This window comes from Apteryx mantelli, chromosome 5 (genome assembly GCF_036417845.1).
Source record: "Apteryx mantelli isolate bAptMan1 chromosome 5, bAptMan1.hap1, whole genome shotgun sequence".
Classification (NCBI taxonomy): Eukaryota; Metazoa; Chordata; class Aves; order Apterygiformes; family Apterygidae; genus Apteryx; species Apteryx mantelli.
The window spans coordinates 4211344-4235234 of NC_089982.1; the positions used below are offsets into that span (position 1 = coordinate 4211344).

At 39.3% G+C, this 23891-nt stretch overlaps 1 protein-coding gene across 4 annotated transcripts; it reads left to right on the forward strand.

The window, feature by feature from the left end:
* Positions 1-97: 97 nt before the first annotated feature.
* YTHDC1 (YTH N6-methyladenosine RNA binding protein C1) lies at positions 98-23117 on the forward strand. 4 transcript variants are annotated; one of them, XM_067297320.1, is made up of 18 exons: positions 98-216; positions 1783-1872; positions 4223-4324; positions 4974-5302; positions 5435-5789; positions 7240-7329; positions 7823-7876; positions 8517-8611; positions 11779-11887; positions 11989-12106; positions 13193-13277; positions 15061-15227; positions 17765-17847; positions 19198-19234; positions 19328-19367; positions 19471-19533; positions 21213-21347; positions 22108-23117. In XM_067297320.1, the coding sequence occupies exons 1-18, from the start codon at positions 189-191 to the stop codon at positions 22330-22332; spliced, it is 2205 nt and encodes a 734-aa protein (XP_067153421.1). In that variant the 5' UTR covers positions 98-188; the 3' UTR covers positions 22333-23117. The 4 variants fall into 4 exon arrangements, with proteins under 4 accessions (XP_067153421.1, XP_067153422.1, XP_067153423.1 ...); XM_067297321.1 differs by lacking the exon at positions 7823-7876; XM_067297322.1 differs by lacking the exon at positions 1783-1872.
* The last annotated feature ends 774 nt before the right edge of the window (positions 23118-23891 follow it).

Below are 23891 nucleotides of genomic sequence, written 5' to 3' on the forward strand. Positions count from 1 at the left end.
GGCACTGCGCATGCGCCACCGGACGAGCTTCCCGTTCCCTCCACACCCCCCCCAGTCCTTCCCTCCCACAGCGCTGTGACGCGCGGAGCGTAAACAAAGTGGTGCATTGTGGGAAGGGGGACTCGTTCCGCGCAGGAAGAGCCGGCCTCCATCTTAGGCGCTCGGCGCGTCGCGGCGGCGGCGGCGGGATGGCGGCGGACAGCCGGGAGGAGAAAGGTACCCGGCGGTGGGGCCGCGGGCGGTGTCTGGGGCCTGGCGACGGGAGCCGGCTCGCGCGGGGGAGGCATCCCGCCGCCCGGCCCCCTGCCCCTCCCCGCGGCCTGCGCGGCTGTGGGCGCTGGGCCTTCGCCCTGGGGGCCGTCCGTGAGGAGAGCGAAGGGGCGGCGGGGGCGGGAGGCGCCCGCTGCGGGCGATTTCGGCAGCCGCTGGACCTGCCGGGGCCCCTCGGCGCCTGCTGGGGCGCTGCGTGTGGGGAAACGCTCCCCCGGTGCGCTAAGAGATGCGGTCGGTGCCCGGCGGCGGCGCGCTGAGGGCAAGGTGACTCGAGCAGTGGGTCGCGAATTGCCCACTTGCACGGGCAGTAAGTTTTTCAGTATAGGCGATCATTTTCTGTTGCTTGTTTTTTAACAGAAAACATCAACTTTTCCTTTTTTTTCCTTGGATAGCTAGTCATTCATTTTTTTTTCTTAATAGGATTTTCCATGAAGGAATATGGTCTATAACTTTTGCAATGGGAAGCTTGCATTGCAGTATTTTGTGGTACTTTCTGCTCCGTTTTGCTGTCTTGCCCAGACTCAGTTATGCTTACTGGGCACTCTGAGTAAATATGCTTGAAATAAGAGAATTGAACATTTCCAGGGTAACGTGTATTCAGAACACTCCTAATTGTCATGGTATGCAGAAGCTGACATGATGCATATGTTTTCTGTGAGAAAATTATTTCTATAAGTCAGTCTTCGCTAATCAAATTTTTAAGAAATAAAAACATAGTTTAACTGTGGAAGATTGCTGTTTGGTGGTTAGTAATGTAATTAGTTATAGTTAGCAGGTTACATTGCTATTATTAACTAGAATAAAGGTAAAGGATCACTCTGATGGTATGGGTTGGCTTACATTGTTTAGGATTTCCATGGGATGCATTTCATGGAGGACTTCTTGTAGGATAGGTACCGTGAAATGTCTTTTGTTCAGAGTGATAAAAGTTTGCTATGTCTAATATTCATTGTGAAATTAGATCATGTTAAAAATTCCCAATTTATTTTATTAGCGCTAATGAGTAAAATGACTTCTGATTTTTGATTCTTAGCATTATTTTCGTAAGAATTGTGGGTTATGCTATGACTGGGTTGTATTCAAATAGGCTTGAGCTTCCACTGGAAGCAGTGAAATTGAAATATTTACTACTGCCTTCTGTAAATTCGTTTTCATATTGCAATTTATCCAGGTTAGTTTGGGGGTTTTTTGTTTGTTTTTTTATTATTTTTTTTTTAATCACTGATAATGGTCACGACAAGGGTAGCAACCAAGAAACATTTTTATGTTTTGTGTTTTAATCTGCTTTTAATTTTCTCCCCTATGGGAGGTCTGATTATTACTCATTAGCAGCTGTTAATGCACTTTCATTTGTAACTGAACTTGTCTCTACTGTAAATGTGATATTGTTTCTTTGCTCCTTCCAGAAGACAAATGCTATTTCACTACTTTGGGAAACTGGAAATAAATCTTGCTTATCATTTCTGCTTTAAGTCTCCTGATCTTATACCCTCTCTTTTGCCAACTCAGATGCATGTTTGGACCCTTCCTTGAGCAGATTTAACTCTCATGGCCAGCAGAGAAAAAAACCTTCCCTGGGTTACTTTTTTGCTGTTTCAGGTGAGTTAAAATTGTTCATGGAAGAGTCCAACACACCCTGGAGTCAACACAAGATGTGTTTCAGGAGGGCACAGTTGGGAATGTCTGTATTGAAATCGGAGAGATACCCATTTGGACCTTTCTCCTTTTGCAGTCATGAACTGTAAGAAATCTGTCCCTCTACCCCTTTCGAGCTCCCTTTTTTGTGCTTTTCCTGATGCTTATCATGCCCTCTCTGAGCCAATTTATCTTGCTAATTAGGTTGAGCACTAACAGTGACAGTTCAGTTAGTGGAACTACCTCACGGAAGTTAGTTGAGGAGAAGAGAACCCTGTGGTCAGACTGCCTTTTTTATGTCAGCAGGCTGTTAAATAGGTCTGGCAATTTCTTAGGGGTCAGATGTATACATTTATGGGGGGGAGGGGAATCCCTTCTGCTTCTTTCCTTTGAATACTTGTTTAAGGTTCCAACTATAAATCTAACACTGAAGGGATTCTTCAGAGAGTCTATATCAAACTTGCTTCCTCCATTAAATTTTCATTACCTTCTCATTTATTTCTGATTCAGCTGATACCTCAATCTTTTAACACCTCTGAATGCTACTGCAGTAGCTGAGGTAAATGTAGTTTGCTGGAGTATGCTGTTGCCTCACCAAAAGCGGAACAAGCCTGAGGTTCAATGTTTGTGGTCTGATATGGGTGATATATTGAATAGTACACCTCTTTTTCATGGTCTCCATTAACAAAATCTTTTATGTGAACTTGCCTGGTCTTCTATGGGGAAGCACAATTCAAGCCATGGGATTACAGCAGATATTTAGCAGTTGCACAGCCAGGAATCTGGCTGTCACATCTCTCCTCAATAGCAGCACAAATATTTGCTGGGGATATAGGTATCAACAAATGTAAAAATCTGCTCCCAAGAGAATGATGATGCAGCTTCGTGTTGTATTTAAATGTCCTCTAATGGCAAGCTGCCAGAGAAAGGCTCAGTCCACCTCTCCACACCACTTCCTTTGCGTTAAATACAGTAATTGTGCAGTTTTATGACAACTTCTACATTCCTCTGCCACAGAAAATGCAGAGAAATGCCAGCAGGGAAGCTAGCACACTATGTTGAACTTGTATTCAGATGTATATCGCAGAGATAAAATAATTATGTTAACTTTTCTTTCTGGAAAGGGGGAATTGTCTTTCTTTAATACCATGGTATAAAACTTCTGTTCAGGATTTTGAGATAGTCAGGTTGCCAAATTCAGAGGATTTTTTTTGCTGCTTTACCCCTGATTTCATCCAGCACAGAAGTCCTTACATGCTGCTTCATAATGTTGTGCAATGCATCTTTTACAGATGTTGTCAACTAGCTGAATCCTTGGAGTTTGCTCTGCTTTCCTTGAAATGAGTAAATGCAGAAAGCATAATCACTGATAGTAATATAGGGTGAAAGAGCTAAGAATTCCAGAGTTTAGGAGAAGTAGTGTGAAATTCTGAAATTAATACCTTTTCTATTATTTGTCCGTTTGCATGTTTATGCTTAGTCCACTCTCATTTTGAAAGCACCTGGAATATAGATCTGCAGTTTTATATCTGATGAAACCCTCATCTACCAGAATCGCTACATATTCCCATGGGTTTCAATCAAAGTGAAGCACAGTTGGAAACAGTGACAAGTTTAAAAAGCTGTGTGACCAAGTGTGGTCATTTAGCTTCTCTAAGCATTAATGTCCTTAAACTTTTGATGCCTTTTGATCAGGGTGAATGAGTTTTAGCTTTTTTTCAGAGCAATTCAGAATTAATTATGCAGCACATAGGTACCTCTTTCCACCTCTTCAGTTGAGCGCCATGGCTTATGATTTTGCTATTACCATACTTTGCCCTGTTGTGTTTTCTCTCCTTGTAGGTGAACCACAAAATTCCCCCTTCTAATACAGCAACAACAACAAAAATAGTGGGAGAGGAGGTGAAATAATTTGAGGTGCAAGTTCTTCATCAGGATTTTGAGGACAGAGGTCCCTCCTCTCTGTTTGTGGCATTCAGGCTACCTCCCCCTCTCCTTTTTTTCTAATTTTGTACAGGCTTTTTCTTTAAGCCGTTCATTTGTAGGTCAACTTTTCTGCAAAGCTTGCGTGACATGAGAGTCAGCTCAGACCTTATTTAGAGGCCTAAGGGCATCCTGTAACATATTTTACTACTTCTGTTGGCTTTGATTGATCCTTTTGGTTGTGGAAAAAAGTCAAGAAGGCTTTAATTTTCGCAGTGTGGCAGATTGATAAACTTAAGGGAAATTTTCTAGTTTGTAAATACTAATTGTACTGTTGTTGGCATCTTCAGACTATTTATAGTGTTTTTTAACTTAAGTATTTTGTTTTCAGATGGTGAACTGAATGTTCTGGATGACATTTTGACTGATGCTCCTGACCAAGATGATGAGTTGTATAACCCTGATAGTGAGCAAGATAAAAGTGAGAAAAAGGGTAGGTGACTTTGGTAGTGAAGGTCCTACAGGAAAGTAGGCAGTAAAAACATCTGTATTAACAAGATTAAAGTTCTTGAAGTAACAGCTCTTACAGCCTGAATCACAGAAGGAAAGAGTTCTGAAAATCTTTCTTTCATGAGCATCTGCTTTTTCACCTGACTTTCTGAGCAAACATTTAATTTGGTTTCCTTTTGTCTCAAAAGGAGCTGCTGAGTTTGGCTTTTTGTGAATGTATTTCTGTTAGAAAAATACTGTACTTTTCAGTTCAATGAAGTGAAACAGAAAGGGAACAAGAGGGTTTCAAAGTCTGGTTCCAGCTCATTGGTAATTTCACTTTAGGCTAATCCCTTAAGCATTGGAATTAATGTTCCCATATATTAAATCTGCAAAGCGTTAAAGCCTATCAAAGCCTAAAAAATTGATTGCTATTTTAAAATCGTATTCATTTCAGAATGTCAGTTGTTCCTAATGAGCAGTTTTGGGTGTCGTTATAGAAAAAAACACACTAAGGTGAAGCTTAAAACCGGAAGATGCTACCTTTGACTTTGATGGGGGAATTACCAAATCTAGAGAAAGTAGGCATTTCTGCACAGTTTTCAGTTTGATATACAAAATAACATTGAACTTGGTGTCTCTTTTTATTTAAGGATCAAAAAGAAAAAGTGACAGGATGGAAAATGCTGAAAGCAAAAGACAAAAACCTTCTGTGCATTCTTCAAGGCAAATGATGCCAAAGCCACCTAGTTCATCAGTTAGCAATAACAAGAGAATAGTGAGTACGAAAGGAAAGCCAGTATCAGAATACAAGAATGAGGAATATCAGAGGTCGGATAGAAACAAGCGTCCAGATGGTGATCGAAAGACGCGCATGTCAAGCAGTTCCAGGGAACCTTATAAAGGACAACCAGAAAAAACTTGCATGCGGAAGAGGGATATTGACAGAAGGGCAAAGTCTTCCACACCAGATGGTTCAGAGGTAGTAAATGTTCTTGCTGCCTTATAAATAAAACACTTATATGAGACTTTTATAAGGCACATTCTCTTAGGACTGTGTGTGCATCCTGACAATGTTATATGACTGCTGATTCACTTTTTTTTTAAACATCAGAGAATCAGGCATGATATGGATAGACGACCAAGCAGATCCAGCCATTCTTCCAAAGAAGAGGTAAATTCTGAGGAGTATTGCTCAGATCATGAGACTGGCAGTAGTGGCTCCTCTGAACAAGGCAATACAGAGAATGAGGAGGAAGGAATGGAGGAGGAGGAAGATGATGAAGGGGAGGAGGATGAAGAAGTGGAAGAAGACGGGGAGGAGGACGAAGAAGAGTATGAACAGGATGAGCGGGATCAGAAGGAAGGAAATGACTATGACACACGAAGTGAAGCCAGTGATTCTGATTCTGAATCCGCATCTTTCACAGATGGGTCAGTCAGATCTGGTTCCGGTTCAGAGGCATCAGGTAGGTAACTTTTAGCATGCTAATTTGAAATACCTTGCCACTAAAAGTTGGGTTGCTTTTACAAATATTACTTCAGGACCAATGTCAAAACTAACCTTTGGAATCACAAGTAAGATGTAAAATGAAATATCAACAGGCAAGGGAAAGTTATACTGGGAAGTGGTGTCCTTTTACATCAAGGTGTGTGGATTTCAGGAGTTCCATGCTGAAGGTTCATAGTGCGTGATTGATTCAACTTTGTTGTTTAATGCTTTAAAACATTAGAGTTAATATTTCCTTATGCATCTCATGGCTTAGTTTCCTATACAATTCACTTTAAGCTGGTGGTAAGCTAGTCTATATTCATCTAGATGAATGGTTAGGTAGGGTGGTGCAAGAAAAAGCACTAGCTCCCTGAAGAAGGGATTATATTAAATAGTTGAGCCTTAAATACTGGCTGTTTTCAGCATCAGAAGTCAAAACCTAGGTTGAAATGATTAGCTATTAAGATGAGCTTAAAACCAGAAAAATGCTTTAAGCAGAAACAAGAAACAGTTGCTTCGCAGTTGTCTGTTATAACTGGTCCTGACTTACAGAAATGAAATGTTAATGTCATTGAACTGCATTGTTCAGAAAATTTCAAATTCATGGCAAACGCCTTTCTTTGCATGATAGCTCAAATTTTCCCCCTTAGTTCTCTTTGTATAAGCAGACATAAAGTGTTTGGATTAAGTGAGTCTTGAAAAAGGTGATCTCTGTAATATAATTAGGACACACTGGAGAGTTTAATGTGATATAGTTTTATTTGATAAGAGAAAGGCTTACAGCCCTGTTAAGATTCCTCTTGCATAGCTGCCTTGTCTGAGGTCTGCATAGGTGGTCCTCCTGTATAACTTAACACCAGTCTTTTGGCTAAGCTCTGCTATCTGAAAATAGAGAACAGGAAGGTGTAATTTAAGACAAGTGAAGCTGTAATAATTATTCTAAAAAGCTCTGCAGTACAATGTAACTCTTCTGAGAGTGGAAATAATTGCCTATGTGCTACAGTGTTTTGTTTTCATACCTCTTGCCATTTTATTGAGCTTTGAGCAAACAAGAGACAGTGTCACTATCACAACACAGCTGGTGCTGTGTGTGTTGCAAATTTGGCTAAAGGCTGGAGAGAACTAAAAAGCCCTTACTTAAAAGACCTTGTAAATTAATTCTGTCCCTAACCTTTGCATGGAATTTTTAGATGTGTGATATTTGTCTTCCTTTCGTGCATGAAAAGTTTGAGTAATTAGTGTTTTCTTCTTTTGTGCATGGTATGTTGGGAGGAGCATTATGGACAGCAACCAGGATTTTCATGTGCAAGCCAAATGCTAACTTCATCATTACAGATATTATTTGCCGGTCTCAGTACTTGTTATCTGAATTTTGTCTGCCACTTGATCTTTACAATCCTGCTGTTATTTGTTTGGGGGGGGTTTAGATGAGAAAAAGAAGGAGAGGAAGAGAGCCAGAGGTATCTCTCCAATTGTTTTTGACAGAAGTGGAAGTTCAGCATCAGAATCATATGCAGGTATTCTTTCCTTTTACTGCTTCTTGTCCTGACTTGCATCAAATCTTACTGTGAAAACTAAAATAAATGTAACTGGCTGTAGAAGTTTATGGGGTATGTAGCTTGATATAATTTGGTATTGACTTCTGGCATGTTGTGTGTGGATACCTTTGGGGGGAAGTAGGCTTTCTTGTTACTTTAATGCTATTCTGTTGCTTAAGTGGAATTTTCACTTTTTTTGTTTTAAACTTGGAAGATGATGATTCAGTGACTAGTTTTCTGAGTAGGAAACTGTTCAAATACTATTTTAAAAAACAAACCCAAACCAAACTACCCAAAAATGAAAAATAAAGCAAAACACTCGTGCACATTGAACAGTATTTTTTGTGTGTGTGGGTGCGCGCCAGAAAGCATAATTTGTCATGAATGAAAATTGTATGTGACAAGGCTGTAGAAATTGTATATTATCTCTATTAAGGCTCAATCTGAACAAATGTACTTTGGCTAAACACAGGTTCAGAAAAGAAGCATGAGAAATTATCATCTTCCGTTCGTGCTGTCCAAAAAGGTATCATTTAAATTTGAATTTTTAATGCATGCCCCATAACAAGCCATTGTCTCTGTTCATTAAATTATGTCTAAGTAGTAATGTTCCGATATAATTCAGTTTGAACACTTTATTGTTATGAGCATAACATAGCAATTTTGCATGTTTTGAGGGTGAGATGCAAAAAGTTCTGCTATTTTGCTCCTTGTGGAAGCAGCAAAGCAAAAAATAAGATGCTTGCATTTTAAAAAAGGAATGTCTCAGAATATTGTTTTGGAGGACTCCTGTTGATACAAATGTTTCCCAGTGTTTATCCAAAGATTCTTAAGCAAGGATACAAATCCTGTATATCGGAACATCACTGAATCGTGCTTTTCTTTTTTTCTTTTCTTTTCTTTTTTCTTTTTTTTCTTTTCTTTCTTAAGTACTGAAGTTTTAGTTTTGGTTTGGTTTCCCTTACTCCTTTAAAGCTTGGCATTCTGTGCTCTACAACCTAGACTTCAAGTTTCAAGTTTTTGGGTGGCTGACTGTCTTGATATATAGGTAGGAACTGGGTGGGATACAGTATATTTTGAAGAAACCAACTATCTGCACTCACAATGAAGTTTTTAAAAAATGTAAATATTTATATTTTAGCTTATTTGATGCTTTGTTTTTTCAGACCAAACAAGTAAACTTAAATACGTTCTCCAAGATGCAAGATTTTTTCTCATCAAGAGTAATAACCATGAAAATGTGTCGCTTGCTAAAGCTAAGGTATGTTAAATTTTCTTCAAACTGATTACTTTGACTGTTTTCACACACAGCTCACTATAGAAAAATGTACTGGTATATACAGTCTTTATCATTCAGATCTTGGCAGAGGCGAGTATGAAGTAATTACTGCTCCTCGATTCTTTAACGCTGGCTACTTGGCTTCCATTATAATGTAGAGAAGTTTCTAGACCATCAATCCTGTATCTTGGCAGACTACGCTTAAAAAGGGAGCTTAAGCCATAAGCTAAGACTTAAGCTTAATAGACAAAAAGACATAAGCTTAAGCTAAGACTGGAGTTTAATCTGCCACTGAAACTCTTGAGGGAACAGTTGGCAGTGGATAGCATCAGAGCTGATTCAAGCAACTTACTGCTATTTGAAAGTGATTCTTCTCTTCCTGTGCCCGTGGAATCTCTGAGGTGCTTAGCCTGATGCTTGCTTCTGAATATGACTGTATCTAACACTTTTTTGTAAAAGTGATCACTTGAAGATGTATCCAGAAGCAGTTGCAAAATACAGTGAATGTATACAATGTTTCCATTTTTTGTTAAGCAAGACTGAGTCCTAGTTTTTGAAAAAAAGTAGAATGGGCTGTTGTAATAAAGAAACAATTTGCATGTTTATTCAGAAATTCTAAAATATGATCTCATGCCTTTTTTTTAAAAAAGTTTTTACAGCTTGTCAGAAGTTACTATAAGAACTGTACTACCAAAATCTGCCTTAGGGCAAGCAGTAGTCTTGTATATGTTCAGCACATAAGTTTGCTGGTTCCGCTGAGTTGGGGGAGCTTTGCGTTTCAGTGCCTTGGCTGTTTTCCTTTGGAATTTGCACTTTTAGTGTTAAATCTTCCTCCATGATCAGATGAGTACCGTAACTGATAGAGGATAAGCAGCGAGAGTATGGGAAGCAATGCGGGATCACCTCCACTTGGTGACACTGAGCCATTGGATTGGCTCAAGTATAGCGAACTGATTGACTTTTCATGAACTTTGCCGCAGCCACAGCGTTGTTTAGATGCCTCTGGCAGGAGCACTGTTCAGAAGGTTGATGTATCGTCATGATCACTGCTCCTCTAAGTAAGGAAATTCTGTGAGATCATATATATGTATTCCTTGTTGGAGCATAGGGTTTGTTTCTCTGGGCTTCCTCGGTTAGATTTTGACAACATGGTATTAAAACTGTTGTTCTGTCAGTATCCATCAGTTGCCCTAGAGCTTCCATCTTCCCTGTGGCGGCTAAATTCTGTTGTGCTATGGAAGTACGCTTGAAAGGGTGCAGAATTATTTAACCTCTGTGTCATCCACCAAATCCTCAAAGGTAGTAAGGGTGTTGCATCCCCAACCACTCACTAGGCTCTGTATGGATGTACTGTCTGGAAGGCAGTTCTCAGAGTTACTTGAGCCATCTTCCCCCTGCCTTCTTCAAGGTCAGTTTGATAGCATCCTAAACCAACCTACATTGGGTATGCCATGGTTGCATTTTCTCCCTTTCATCAGCACCTGTCTTCATCTCACTGTGCTGTGAGCAGGTTCAGAAGGTGGGTTTGGCTAAGATCTGATGCTGTAAAAATAATTTTTCAGTTGGTTCCAGGATCCGAACCCTTATTGCAGAAATGTATGCATGGTAGAGCTAGTGCAAGGGAATTACTTGCAAGGGATTCCAGTGCACTAGAGTTCAGCTGCTGAGAAATGGCACCAAGCCACTTTTGCTGTTTTGTATTTGAATGCTAAGTGTTTGGAAGAGGATATGGAGGGAAAAAAACTGATTTACTGTTACACAATATGCATGGAGCAGAAGATTCTATTCAGGAAACTCTTCTAAAATAGAATAACATTAAACCCATTAATCTTAAAATGTAACTTCCTGGACAGTTTTCCCCCCCCCCCCCCTCCATTTTGAGTCTGGTCTGTGTAGTGAAGCTGACTGATGCTCAGTTTAGCTGTTTATGGGAGAATATCCGTTCCGTCTCCTCTGCGCTTTGGGCAGCAACAGCATACTAGTACCTAAAGCTGTTGGAGTGGTTGCTTTGTGTCTGTGTGTGTGGACATCAGTGCTTTGCCACTGCAGTTTCTGGAAATGAAACTGGCTCTTGAGCTGGAGCCAACATAAAAATTGCTCTAACTCGCAGTGTGGCTTTGCAAACAGCCTAAAGCAATATAAATCTGGTGGAAAGCTAATAACAGTGGGGTAAAGGATAGTTCTCTGGTGACTCAACTCCAGTGAACTGGGTTTTCAAAGGGTCAAACAAGCAGTAGTCTGGACACGGAGTAGTGTGTGAAGAATGTCTTAAGGAGAAAGGCAAGTGGGGAGAACAGCACCTTTGGTAGCAGCTTGCTGCCAGATCATATTCTGAGGCTGAAGTTCAAGCATATTAAACCAGCCTAAGCTCCTCCTCCCAGGTTGCCCAGGGAAATGGACTGTGGAGCTGATCTTGCTGAAAAGTAATGCAACAGACTGGTTATTCTGTAGCTAAATTGGTACCTCTGTCTCTGAAGGTTGTTTTTTTGTTTTTGGGTTTTTGGGGGGTTTTTTTGGTGCATGGCTGCACAAATGTCTGGCAAAAGGGAAAAGGTATGAATTAGCAGATGGGGTTTGGGGAGGCTGGAAAAAACTGCTTGGAGCTGTCTTGCCAATTTAAAATGTTGCTCTGGTGTCTTTCATATTTCTGTCCATCCACTAAAAGAGTTAGAAATTTTGTAAGCTCTCTACTAGCCTGTCATATCAACAGGGTTATTTAGTGTTACCTACCTGTCCTCCTGCACAGATACTTCTGTGTTTTCCTACTTTGTTTTTGTTTTTATGTAATGATCAACTCCCAAAGTCACACAGCTTAAAAATACTAAAGGTCAAGGTTTTCTTATTTTTTTTCCATCGTAATTACAAATAAAGCCTTACAGGTGATCTAAATGTATCTGCAGTGTTCAGAAAAGATTGAAAAGCCAATGTTTAACAATTTTATCATGGGCCAGGCTAAAAAGTATTTTTCTGAAGGAACTGAGTTCAGCAATACATGTTTCTCTCCATTTCAGCTACCTGTGATGTTTTATCTCAGAACACTATTTTGCTCTTGTTTTTCCTGCCTCAAGTACATACCTGAAGTCTTCTGTTAGCTAAATCACTTGGATTAACTCTTATATTTTGTTATGGGGCGGGCTGTTTTGTTTTAGGGAGTATGGTCAACGCTTCCAGTCAATGAAAAGAAGCTTAATGCTGCATTTAGATCAGCGAGGAGTGTTATTTTGATATTTTCTGTAAGAGAGAGTGGCAAATTCCAAGGTAAGTGTAACTGAGCTTCTATCAAGGTAAGTGAAAGTGAGCTTTTATGTGCAGTAGCTTTTCTGTTGCATCTTTGTTACAATTCACGTGAAATCCTTTAGGATTTGCAAGGCTGTCTTCAGAGTCCCATCATGGAGGATCACCTATACACTGGGTGCTGCCTGCAGGAATGAATGCAAAAATGTTGGGAGGTGTCTTCAAAATTGATTGGATTTGCAGGTAAATAATATTTAATTTGTATTGCTGTTTAGTAATGAGGCATTATAATCTCATTTCTATGTATTACTCGCTCAAGAGTGCTGGCAGCATCCTTTTGAAAACTCAGTTCAACCAGAGGGCTGCCCTCCATCCTTCTCGCATCTCTACGCCTGTGTTACCGAGTTTGGGACTCGGTGCTATACTTGTACATATGGTACAGCAAATGTTTTCTTGTGTAGACAATTAAGTCACTTAAAGATTTTTAACACTTTGTTGTATTCCTTCACTGGTCTTTTGTACTGAAATTAGAAAACTGTATTCTGAAGTCTTTGAGTAGAATCAGCTGCTCACTTGGATGGACAGTTGTGGAGAACAGAAAAAGATTTAAAGGACAGTTCCGTCTTCAGTCAGGCATCAGAATCTGGCTAAACAAAGAAAATGCTATTGTTCTAAAGTCATTTACGAAATATTATTGATATTTACATAACAGATTGTGTATGAACAGTAACTTCATTGATTTAACTGAGTATATCTTAAAGAAAAGATTTTAAGCCTCTCATAAGAAAACAAGCTATGTCAGTCCTCTGAATTCAGTGCATGGTTACACAAGCACTAGTGCTGACAAAAAATGAAAACAGGAAAGGTGAGGCTTCAACTCATAGCAAAATCTAGGTTAGGAAGGACCTCTGGAAGTCACAGATTTCAATTTACAGCTCAAAGCAGGGCTGGCTTCAAAAGGTTAGATCAGGTTGCACGTGCCCATATTTCAATGATGTTGCTATCGCAGGTACCACCTCATGTGAAAACTGGTGAGCATATTCAGATTTAGCTTTGCACAATAATAAGCGAGCACAATCTTGATATTATACAAAGACTTTTTTTTTCCTTTTAATAAGATAAAAGGTCATAGTATGGACTATGATAGTTAATATTGGAATTAGTCAAAATGCAATCTATAGTTCTTCTGTTACTGATGCATAAACTATTCGTTCAGAGTCCTGTCAGTGCAAAGCCTAATGAGGTTATTCTGTATGCAATATCCTATTGTATGCATATTTTTACAAAGAATGGAGACAAAACTATAAATGATGCCACTTGCATATTTAGGCGTGAATTACCCTTCACTAAATCTGCTCACCTGACCAATCCTTGGAATGAACATAAGCCAGTAAAGATTGGACGCGATGGACAGGTTTGTTCTTTTTTTTTTTTTCCCCCCCCTTTTCTCTCCAGTAATCCATTTTCAGTGCTTGCTTACAGCTTTGTACATACAGAAGATTGGGAATGTTTTAGATCAGTTCCTCCCTATAAAATCCGGTGGCAAGGGCACTTAGTTAATACAATGCCAGTTTTGTTGTCATCTTTTCAATAAATTGTATTTGATGCTGCAAAATTGTGTAATATTTGGGGATCCAAATGTAATGTGGCTTGCATTGTACGACATCCAAACCACTACAGCGTTGTTTTTTAAAACTAATTCTGGTGTTCTCAACTGTCTTCTGCATTGTGTTTTTCTTAGCTACTGTGTTCCTTAGGGCATGGGCTCTACTGTTGCAAGGTATATACCTATACACTTTAAGTGAGGTGGCTCTTTGTCTTGTCAGACATGCCGGAGTACAATTACATTGCTGCTGTCATCTAAAGTAACCTAGCCTTGATTAAAATAATTTAATAGGCCCCGCTTTTCTAAGGCAAGATGGGAGTTACATAATGCCCATAGTGTATGGCAAATGTAGACTCCTTGAGTTATTTAGCACATAGTCACTTTCACTGTGTTGGGTAGCAGATGTAAAACTGAATTTTCTATCTTGTTCAAATTTAGTGTGATATAAAAAAGGATTTCAGTTAACTTAGTTTCTGTTAAATGGCCAAGGAAAGATGTTTACATGTTTTGTCCATCTAACTGTAGAGCTGCAGTCAGTGTTTTTGTTTTTATAAAGTTGCGGTACCACTGGGTACAGGGCAAGCATTGCATTGCATGATGCTTGTTCTCTCAGCTTCCAGCTATTCAATTCGGGTTATTTGTCAAAGTGGTTGTGGTTTGCCCATTTACATTTTGCATAACTCCCAGTGGACCTCTCTTCTGGGGACTCGTTCAGTCTCCCTTAGAACTCATGTGAGCTTCTCGTGTCTACAACATCCTTTGGTAAGGCGTTCCCCAGGCCTGCTACTCACCGTGCGGAAGAAGCAACTCTTTGGATTGTTTTGCACCTGTCTCCTGTTGGCTTCATTTGATGGCCCCCATTTCTCCTCCATACCCCACAAACTGCTTTCTTTTCTAGGCTGAAGAGTCCTGACCTACTCAGTCATTCCTTGTAGGAATTGTTCCACACGCTTCACTATCCTTGTCGCCCCCCACTCCCCCCCTTTTTTTTTTTCTTTTTTTTCTTTGAGAGGAAGGAGTCAGAACTGCACTTGGTATTCAATGTGTGGGTGGAACGTGGACTTTCAGTGTGGTAGAGTGATTTGCTCATTCTCTGTTCCTTTCATAATAATCCTGAATGCCTGATTTGCCTTTTTCGGCTGCTGTCAAGCTTTGAGCTTGTGTTTTCATGGATCTGTCATACTCTGAAGAATTCATTTTTGAATGATAATGGTCATCTTCATCAGGCCATGGCTTTACATGTGAAGCTAGAATGGATTTTTTTTCCTACGTGTGTCGCTTTTCTCTCTGTAATAGGTGATCACTTTCTTTGTGGTTAAAAACAGTCCTCTGATTTTATAGCAAAGCAGTGATGTGGCCTGTATGTCTCATGGGAAGATATGGTTGCCCCAAGTGTTGGATTATTTTATGAAAATACTAAGTAGTCCCTAAAGAGTGAAAGGTAATGTAAGTGTATTTTACTCTGTTTCTAGTGATGCTGAAAGCTCTTCAAAGTGTCTTTTTTTTTTTTAATGTATATTGTCAAAGTAAATGGGGAGACTTTCTTTTCTTTTGGTTTATAAACCACTACTGAACTTCTAACTAATTCTAGGAAATTGAGCCGGAATGTGGAACCCAGCTTTGTCTTCTGTTCCCTCCTGATGAAAGTATTGACTTGTATCAAGTCATTCATAAAATGAGGCACAAGAGAAGAATGCATTCACAGCCCCGATCAAGAGGACGCCCATCCCGTCGAGACCCTGTTCGGGACGTGGGAAGGTTAGAAACGTTCTTTGGACTGATAATAGGCACATGTATCAGAATAACGTGATGGAGGAATGTGATTCGTCCAAGCTTTTCCTGCGATAAAGAAGAGAGAAAATCCTCAAATCAAGCTGCATGGACAAGTTTGTGGCTTCATTGAGGATTTCACATGGTTCCCCCGGTCTGTCATTTTTCAAGAGGAAAATGGGGATCTTTTGCTTTTGCAGAAAAAAGCTCTTAAAGTGCTGTCTAGTTTAGACTAGATCCTTTATTGAGATAATGCAACGTGTAATGTTAGCTGTAGGTAAGCTTGGATTTATAATGAGCAGGCTAGATGGAGAGAAGGAAATCTTTATATGCCAAAAATGTGTTAATATCTTGTAAAAGCCTTTTCTTTCAGGTGTGTCTCTGGATAAGCCTTATCAAATATGGGACTTTTATAAGGATCACTTATAATTTTGCAGAAGATGCCGCCTCATTTTGAGGATAAAATATTTAAGTTATTTTGATATTCAAGAGGAGCATTATTGGGACTGTTTCAAATTGTGTCACCGTGATGTGTTAACCCCATTGCCAAATATTCTCTAACATGTAACCACTGAATTCACACATCTTGCTGAGCTTCTGCAAACAGTAGGCCCTTTCCAAAAGGGATCGAGTGGCCCTTGGAGACCCGGCAACAAACCAAAAAGAATGGCTGTTGCTGTGTCTGTATATACAACCTTTCCAGATGCTGGCAGTACCTGTGGACTTTTAAAGTATTTTTAGAGGATCGACATGGTTATTGATCACTGCTATATGAACTTAACATCATTATCCAGAAAAAAGGGGGTATAACTTGTTACAGAATTGGAGAAGTCTTTGCAAAGAACTGATATTAGCCCTTCTGCCAAACACCTTTTCCCTGTGTAGCCACTTTGCATACAGACTGATGTATGGTTTGGGCTGAAACCTTTGGTTAAGTTTCCTCTTTGTGGAAACGTCCTGTGGTAGGTACAGATACCCAACAAGAGTCCCCATTTCCTTGAGCTTAAAAAAGGACACTGTAACGAGTAGGTAGGAGGAAACCTGGCAGCGCCCCCCTATTTTTGGCTTTAAAGGACTGAACACCAAGATGGCTTTTGAAGTTAAGCTAAGAGGTTTCCAGTGCAATAAAGTATATACAAGTGAAGGTTTTGCAATGGACTGCAAACTATACATATAACACCACCACACCTTCTCAAGCCTGCCAGGGCCTCCATTTATGTATGTGGCTTACAGCTTAAAGTCAGTAGTTGGACTACTATATGAACTGTTACTATCATATTTTATACCGGTCGTAAATGCACTCTCAAAACTACAAGAAAGCGGTATGTTTATTCTTTACACCAGCTTTTATTTTTCTTGATCTGATTTTGCTGTAGATGCAACTGCTTTGTTTTTTGGGCTTTTTGCTCAGAGTAAAGAATCTGCTTTCATTTTAAAAAGCTTAGTAACTGGGTATGGTGGGCTTTAAAAATGGAAATTGGGAAGGGGATGGAGAAATGACTTTATAAAAGTAAAAGGAAAGCTCCACGAGCTTGTTAATCATTGAGCAAGTTGCACAGCAATTAAGTGATTGAAGAAAGTGTCGATTTCATGTCTTTGTCATAAAGAATTATACTTGCTGATGGGGGAAAAAGTGGTTTTGTAGCTGAATGTTTAAAAACACTTTGATATTAGCATTCGAGCCTCCCATTAATGTTTATGTATCTTGATGGAGTGAAACTAGTAGTCAGTTTCCAGTTCTTTATTAGGTGTAACAGCAACTGGAATGGAACTGTTTTATAAACAAACTTCCTCTGTGAGAGTGAAGTTCTTAAAGATACCGCCTGCTCTGAAAGAGAGCTCTTCTGGTATAGAAAGGAGTCCTAATTATTTTAATTATTAGGAAGCTTAAGTGTTCCTAAACTTTTTGTAAAAGGGACTGATGCATTACTGGTAAATTGCTTAAAATAGAAATCATGAGAAGTTATGTTATTGTGCTACCAGTTTAGACAGGCTGTAGTGAGAGAAGTAAGTTTGCAAAGCATGCACAGTTTTATTTATAAATGTTCTGGAAGTAGACCTTTTATAGAATTCTTTGCCCCATAGCTAGCAAATTTAGCAATGTCCATGCCTGCTGAATATAATGTTACATTTTACAGTCTATTTTAACTGTATTTAGTTATGTAAATCTTTTTTGTCTAATAGATTGACTCAAAATGTAATGCGGAAAGTATAATGGTAAAGCATAAGTTTGAGTTTATTTTAGACAAATTTTTTACTTTTTGTTTGGTACTAAGGTACAGTAAGGTCCTTCCTTAACTACCAAAGCTTCTGTAGCCAGAAAGTTACAGTGAAAGGTATTTAATCTGACTATCATTTCTGGTTATTTGAGCTTTAAATGTAAAGGTCTAGAATATTTTGAAGCAGGTGAAATTCAGAATGATTAAATGCAGATCCCGGGCAGCTCAGGCTATTCCTGTGAGGTATTCTGCTGTGACGAACGCTCCAAGCAACCTTGTTTAATCTCTAATATCTAATTTGTGTAGGCGTCGACCAGAAGATTATGATATTCATAACAGCAGAAAGAAACCAAGGATTGACTATCCCCCTGAGTTTCACCAAAGACCAGGTTAATATCTTACTATGAAGATTTGTGTGCACCAATTCACAAGTGTTTTCCTCTTTTTCAGTACGTGTTCATGAATGCAAAAGTAAAATTTGAGAGAGGTTGGGTAAATTTTTCAGCCTTTCGCTATTGTGGATCCTCTCAAGTGCTTTGTTAATATAGGTAATTGAAATGCCTGCCAGTCGCTAGAATTGTCTTGACCTACTTGTCAACGCGCTAATCTTCAAATTGAAATGTTTATCAGAAATTTCCAGCTAGGAAAGTCAGCTGAGATTACCTGACTAGCAAGCCATGTTTAGAGATGATAGTAGACATTTGGCTGTGTTTTCAGAGGTTTTTGGTTTTGTTTTGTTTTGTTTTAAGAGCTTGACATTAACAAACCTGGGGCGAGTTTTCATTGTACTTTACAAGGAGGGTCTAATGATGGGTTTGGAAGAGGAGTTCAGTTGTTCTCCAGAAATAAAATGCATGCAAGGGTAATGCAACAGCTACACTGTTTTTTTTCTTTTTCAGAAAGCAAGAATTAGGAAAGTGGTCAGTTGTAATCCACTGAATCTTACTTCACTGCTGTTAGAAATATATATTCCATTATTTCTGTAGTAGATTTCTAAATCTTTCTTAAGAACCTGCACTTACCTGTGTCCTGCTTGACAGCAAAGCCTGTGTTCTCTGACACAAAAAGAATGTTGCTGCTCCGTGGGTTTCCAAAACCACTATTTAAAGTACAGGACAAAATTTTAAAAAGAGCAGAGTACAAAAGCATTATTTTTTAGCACCAGAAGCACGCCTAGTGTTTTACATCATTTTGCTGAGCTGTTAAAGGTTTACTTCCAACAATTTACTATAATTGTAACAATTCATTGCCCTGTGGGACCTTTTCAGATGTTTTTACCTTATTTTTAATTTTCTAAATGATTTTGTATGCAAAACCTGTTAGGAAGCTGGATTTAGAGTTGCCTAGTTTAACACCATCCCACTGAATATGTGGTTAATAAGTAGTAAGTGCTGTGTGCAGACTGCCAGGGGACAGTATCTTCAAAGCTTGTGGGCATTCCCAGACAACTTGTTTGAATAAAATTCAAGTCCCTGTTTGTACTGTGTGCAAGTTCCTAAGGGTGCCTTTTATTTATTTATTTATTTATTTTGTTACTATGATGTACTGTATTCTGTACTGTTTATAGCAAAAAAGGAAATTGAGAGTTTTTGAGAGTTCTTTTGAAACTGAAGCTAATGGCAGGTAGATAAAACTTGGTGTATGACACAAAATGAAAGGTAGATTCTAATGAGTATTTTTTTAATAGACTGTTATCATAAGATAGTAAATTTGATTAATACTGCTTGATGTTCGAACAGGGTATATAAAGGATCCCAGGTATCCTGAAGTAGACAGGTAAGGTGTGTTCATGCTATTCATTTTATGCCCTGGTAGCTTGTCTGTATGGATAACTTGGATTTAGTTCTACAAATTTTTTATTCCCAACAGACGATTTTCAGGAGTTCGCCGAGATGTATTTTTAAATGGGGTAAGTTAGTGCATGCTGGTTTGGGGGACATTTTTGTATTCAACTTTCAGCACTTCCAAAGAACGCTCATCACATATATTAATATTACTGTCTTTCATTTCAGTCCTATAATGATTACGTGAGGGAGTTCCACAACATGGGACCACCACCACCATGGCAAGGAATGGTTTGTGTCTTGTTAAACTCCATCTTTCCCTAAAGAATACAACTTTTTCATTCCCCTCTAGAAGTGCCTATTATGTGTGATCTGCACTCAGCTCTTCCCTTTTGCTAAAATGCGTCTTTGCTGCGATGTATGTCAAATTTGTAGGGGAGGAAAGACTACTTATATCAAGTTTGGGTTTTTTTGTTTTGGGGGGTTGTTTGTTTGTTTTCTTTACTTTGCTCTCATCAGTAGCCCAGCATTCTCGCATGCAGTATGGCAGCAGGAATGTGGCTTGGTTCGAACCTGCAAGAAACTGAAAGTTGTGAGGAAATAGCAGAATCCTCCTTTAGCCCCCACAAAAGGGTGTGATGCAATTTTGTGTTCAGCTACATATTCACAGTAATTGGCTTTCTTTCAAACAGCAAATGCATCAAAGAGGAGGTGGACTTGCTGCAGATGGTCATGAGATGGGCTGGCATGCTCTAGGTGTTGTGCAGGGGCTTGCTTTTGGCTATGGCAGTGAAGCATGCAGGGAAGTAGCAGAATGTACTGAACAGTATAATTCAAATAAGTCTTGCTGTATGGCAGCTTCCACTGAAATGCATTTTTTCCCAGCCAGATGAGTATATGTATGAGTACATGTACATATTGTTATGTACGTGAAAGTTAACTGATAGTGCACTCGTACCTACATTCAGCTGTGGTTTTGTTGTCCAGTGGGGAGGAATACTCATTGTAACTAGTTATTTTGGTTATATGTTCCCTGTAATCATGGACCCTGAGGGTCATGATTTTGGATAACTAATGAGTTTCCTTAGCAATCATGGAGTGAACATGGCAGTCTCTCTCTTCTGATTCTTGTGTACACTGTGAATGAGCAAAAGGCATTGCTAGATGTGGAAGTGCTGCTGTAGCCTCTTATTCTTCTCAGCTAAAACAAAACTATTGTTTATCATAAATCAAGGTAATGAACAAGATTGTCAGACTGGGAGGAAAATGGTTTTTCAAAAAGAGCTAACCCTCCAGACCCTCCCATCATTTCTCCACCTCTTCCCCACTCTACATGCTGTTCAAGTAATCCTAAAATCCAGCGCTCCTGCCTACTTCATTTTTGAACCACAGTGCAAGCAAAGATATTGTGGTAATAACTGAAAGAAGGGACTTGCTGATAAAGGAGGTGGAAGAGAAACAGCCAAGAGATGTCTTGTTTAATAATAATAATAATAATCTAGTAGCCTTCTGTCAAATTACTTGTCTTGTAGAGTAACCTTGTTCATTTAAAATAGGAATATTTCCATAGGAAATGGCATTGAAAAGTCTCATTCTAGTGAGACCATGCTGGTCTGGACAAAAAACCTCATCCTGTATGCATAGATCTTAGAGGGGAAAAAAGGCAAAATTAATTAGCAAAAGCTTGTTTACAGTATCACTTTGAGGCAGTTTGGGAAAGAAGGTGTCTTTGGGGTGTTTTTTTTTTTGGTCCAACTTCTAAATAAGCATTGGTAGAGAAGTAGTAAAGCATGCAGTCTTCTTAAGAATATTCTGCCTTGCATTCACTAGGCTGTGATAAGGTTATGTTTAGATGTCATGTTTTCCATTTGAATGAAAGCTAACTTCTGCCTCTTAATTCCCAGCACTAAGCTTTGTGTACATACTTTTGTTTTGGAGTATTCAACAAACTTCATGTAACTTTCTTGTAGCCACCGTATCCAGGTATGGAGCAGCCACCACACCACCCTTACTATCAGCACCATGCACCTCCACCTCAAGCTCACCCTCCATACTCAGGACATCATCCTGTACCACATGAAGCAAGATACAGAGACAAACGAGTAGTAAGTGTCCACAAAGGCAGAGGGGGAGAGAAGTCTGCAGGCCAGAGCAGGAGTGGGAGGAAATTTGGGTACATATGTAGCCTAATCCAAGATTTGCTGTTTTTGAAAGTACAGATCTTAACAGCACAGTTTGGTTTTCCTTTGAAAGATCAGTCTTCTAGATTGACTAGAGACTTCTAGCATCTTCGAAAAGCCTCTCTCTTACAGGTGATGTAGAAGTGCAGAATTCCCAGGACATTCTCTTAAACTGAGGGGCTTGGTGTTATTTTTTGGTCAAAATGGCTTCCGGTCATCAGGCTGTGAACTTTTCCTGCTGAAGCCCAGTTTGAATAAGGGTGTGCTTGTAACATCACTTGCACTTACGCACAGCAACTTATTTTCTCTTTATCAGCAGAAAAGTTTGAGTTTTATAACTTAAACAGGTGCATCAAAACCAGGGCTGATCCTTAAACAAATAATTTCTGTTAGCTGGCCTTAAAGGCTGCTTAGCTTTCAGGTCTCCTGCTGGTATCTGGTGTTTGACCCCCAACCTCTACATTTTCCACTTCATGCGTTGGAAGCACAGATATATGGTGCTGCCCTGAAGATGAAAGAAGAAATTTGTGCTGCAGCTATCAATTAATGCGGACTTTGGACCTTTTTTTTTTTGTATATATGTATACTGGACTTTCCCCAAAGTTACAGCCAATCGTGTGGATAAGGGTGGGGATGGGATTTTAACCGGGGAAAGAAAATAAACAGAGCTGTCCTTTCATCACAGCATGACTACGACATGAGGGTAGACGATTTTCTTCGCCGCACACAAGCAGTTGTCAGCGGTCGGAGAAGCAGGCCTCGCGAGAGGGACCGAGAGCGGGAGCGGGACCGTCCTAGAGATAATAGAAGAGACAGAGAACGTGACAGAGGCCGTGATCGGGAAAGAGAGAGAGAGAGGATTTGTGACCGGGACAGAGACAGAGGTGAAAGAGGTAGATACCGAAGATAATCCATCTGGAACCACCAGTGGTCACTTGAAACAAAAAAAGCTTGTATTTTTTTGTGTGTTTACAAGTAGTACATTTTATTTTCAGCTGTCTCCTTAAAGTTCGTTGTGTAGAAGGATTTATAATGACCCTCTTTATTCCAAGCATGCAGTGAACTATGAACTGGAAAAACTCAATCGGCCAAAAATAGAATACACAAAGCTGACACTCGAGTTGACGTTTTTATTGGAGCAGAATGGGAAACAGTTAAGAATGTAGATATTGATTAATTCTCAGTAAGTGTTCATCTACTTAGTGACTTCATTCTAGGTTTTTGAATACTGATGGATAACTGCCTATTTTTTTTTTTATTTTTATTTTTGCTTTGATGTTTTCTTACCGTAGTTTCACATGGTTCAGTGGGAAAATGCTGCTATCAAGTATGCAAATATTGAAGTATGATTTTTTGACTGTATGGCAGTGTTGTAGCAGCCTCTTTTTTTTTTCCTTTCTTTTTCCCCCCCTTCCTAATTTTTAACCTTATCTGTAAAGTCAAGTGTTTTTCCAGTCTTCAGTAATGAAAGCAATATTAAGAAGACACTATTGATACCTAATTTTTAACCTTTTTTAAAAACCTTCCCGCGTTCAGTAACATTTTGGTCAATTCTCTTGTCTAGCCTCCTTCCAAAATGTACACGTTGCTTGGAATGTTCACAACCTGCGTGTGTGGAACCAGAAAATATTGCTGTATTCTACATTGCTACCATTTTTTATAAAAATAAATTGGTAACTATTGAAACAATTAAAACTCCAGTTCGGGTTTCTTGATCTTGCCAGCTTTGATAGGTTCTGACAGTTCTAGGAAGGCATTTGTATTCAAAAATGGTTTAAACCTGCTTGCAATAGGTGAAGTTGATCCAGAAGCCTGAATTCTGTGAAAGAACTGCTGAAGTACAAGGTAAATGCTTTTCTGTTTCCACAGTGAAGTAGTCAAGCTGCAGGATCTATAAAGCCATACCCATTCAACTTAATCAAATGATCTTAAAGCTGTTAATAGACTGTCCTTAGCAATAATCATATCTGTCTCCCAGGAGTGCATTCTCCTGCAAGGTCCAGACTGTCTCCACTCTTCTTCTTTGTGGTGATTCCTGCATCACTTGCAAGTTCTCTTAATTAAGATATATTTGAGTTTAAATGCCAATGGCAGAACTGAAAAAAGAAAAGTAAAACTTGTAGTTGAAGTTGTTGAGTTTCTCCAGCAAGTTCCTAGATCTCAAAACTTGTCTGTGTAGCACTGTCAAGGTGGACTGCTTCATAAACTTTAAGGATCTTCTCCCATAACAAAGCTGCATTGTAACACATGCTTTAAAGACTTCCAACTCCGCCATGCTATTTCTGAATGCTCTAGCTCTCTGTTTTCGTAAACTTCAATACAGGATTGGCTATGGTGTGATAATTCTGGAAACACCTGGGGTTTTTTTAGAACTGACAGCAATTTGAGTTTTGTGTATTTTAGTCTATATAGCTATAGTAAGCATTGACATGTTATGCAAAATATTTGACCTCCAAAATGGAAATGTTT

What these genes read in the sequence shown, in the direction of transcription:
- YTHDC1 (XM_067297320.1), top strand. Translation starts at nt 189, where the DNA reads ATGGCGGCGGACAGCCGGGAGGAGAAAG. An exon ending in CCACACCAGATGGTTCAGAG is followed by an intron (nt 5,303 to 5,434) that starts GTAGTAAATGTT and finishes TTTAAACATCAG; the next exon opens with AGAATCAGGCATGATATGGA. An exon ending in TTCCGGTTCAGAGGCATCAG is followed by an intron (nt 5,790 to 7,239) that starts GTAGGTAACTTT and finishes GGGGGGGTTTAG; the next exon opens with ATGAGAAAAAGAAGGAGAGG.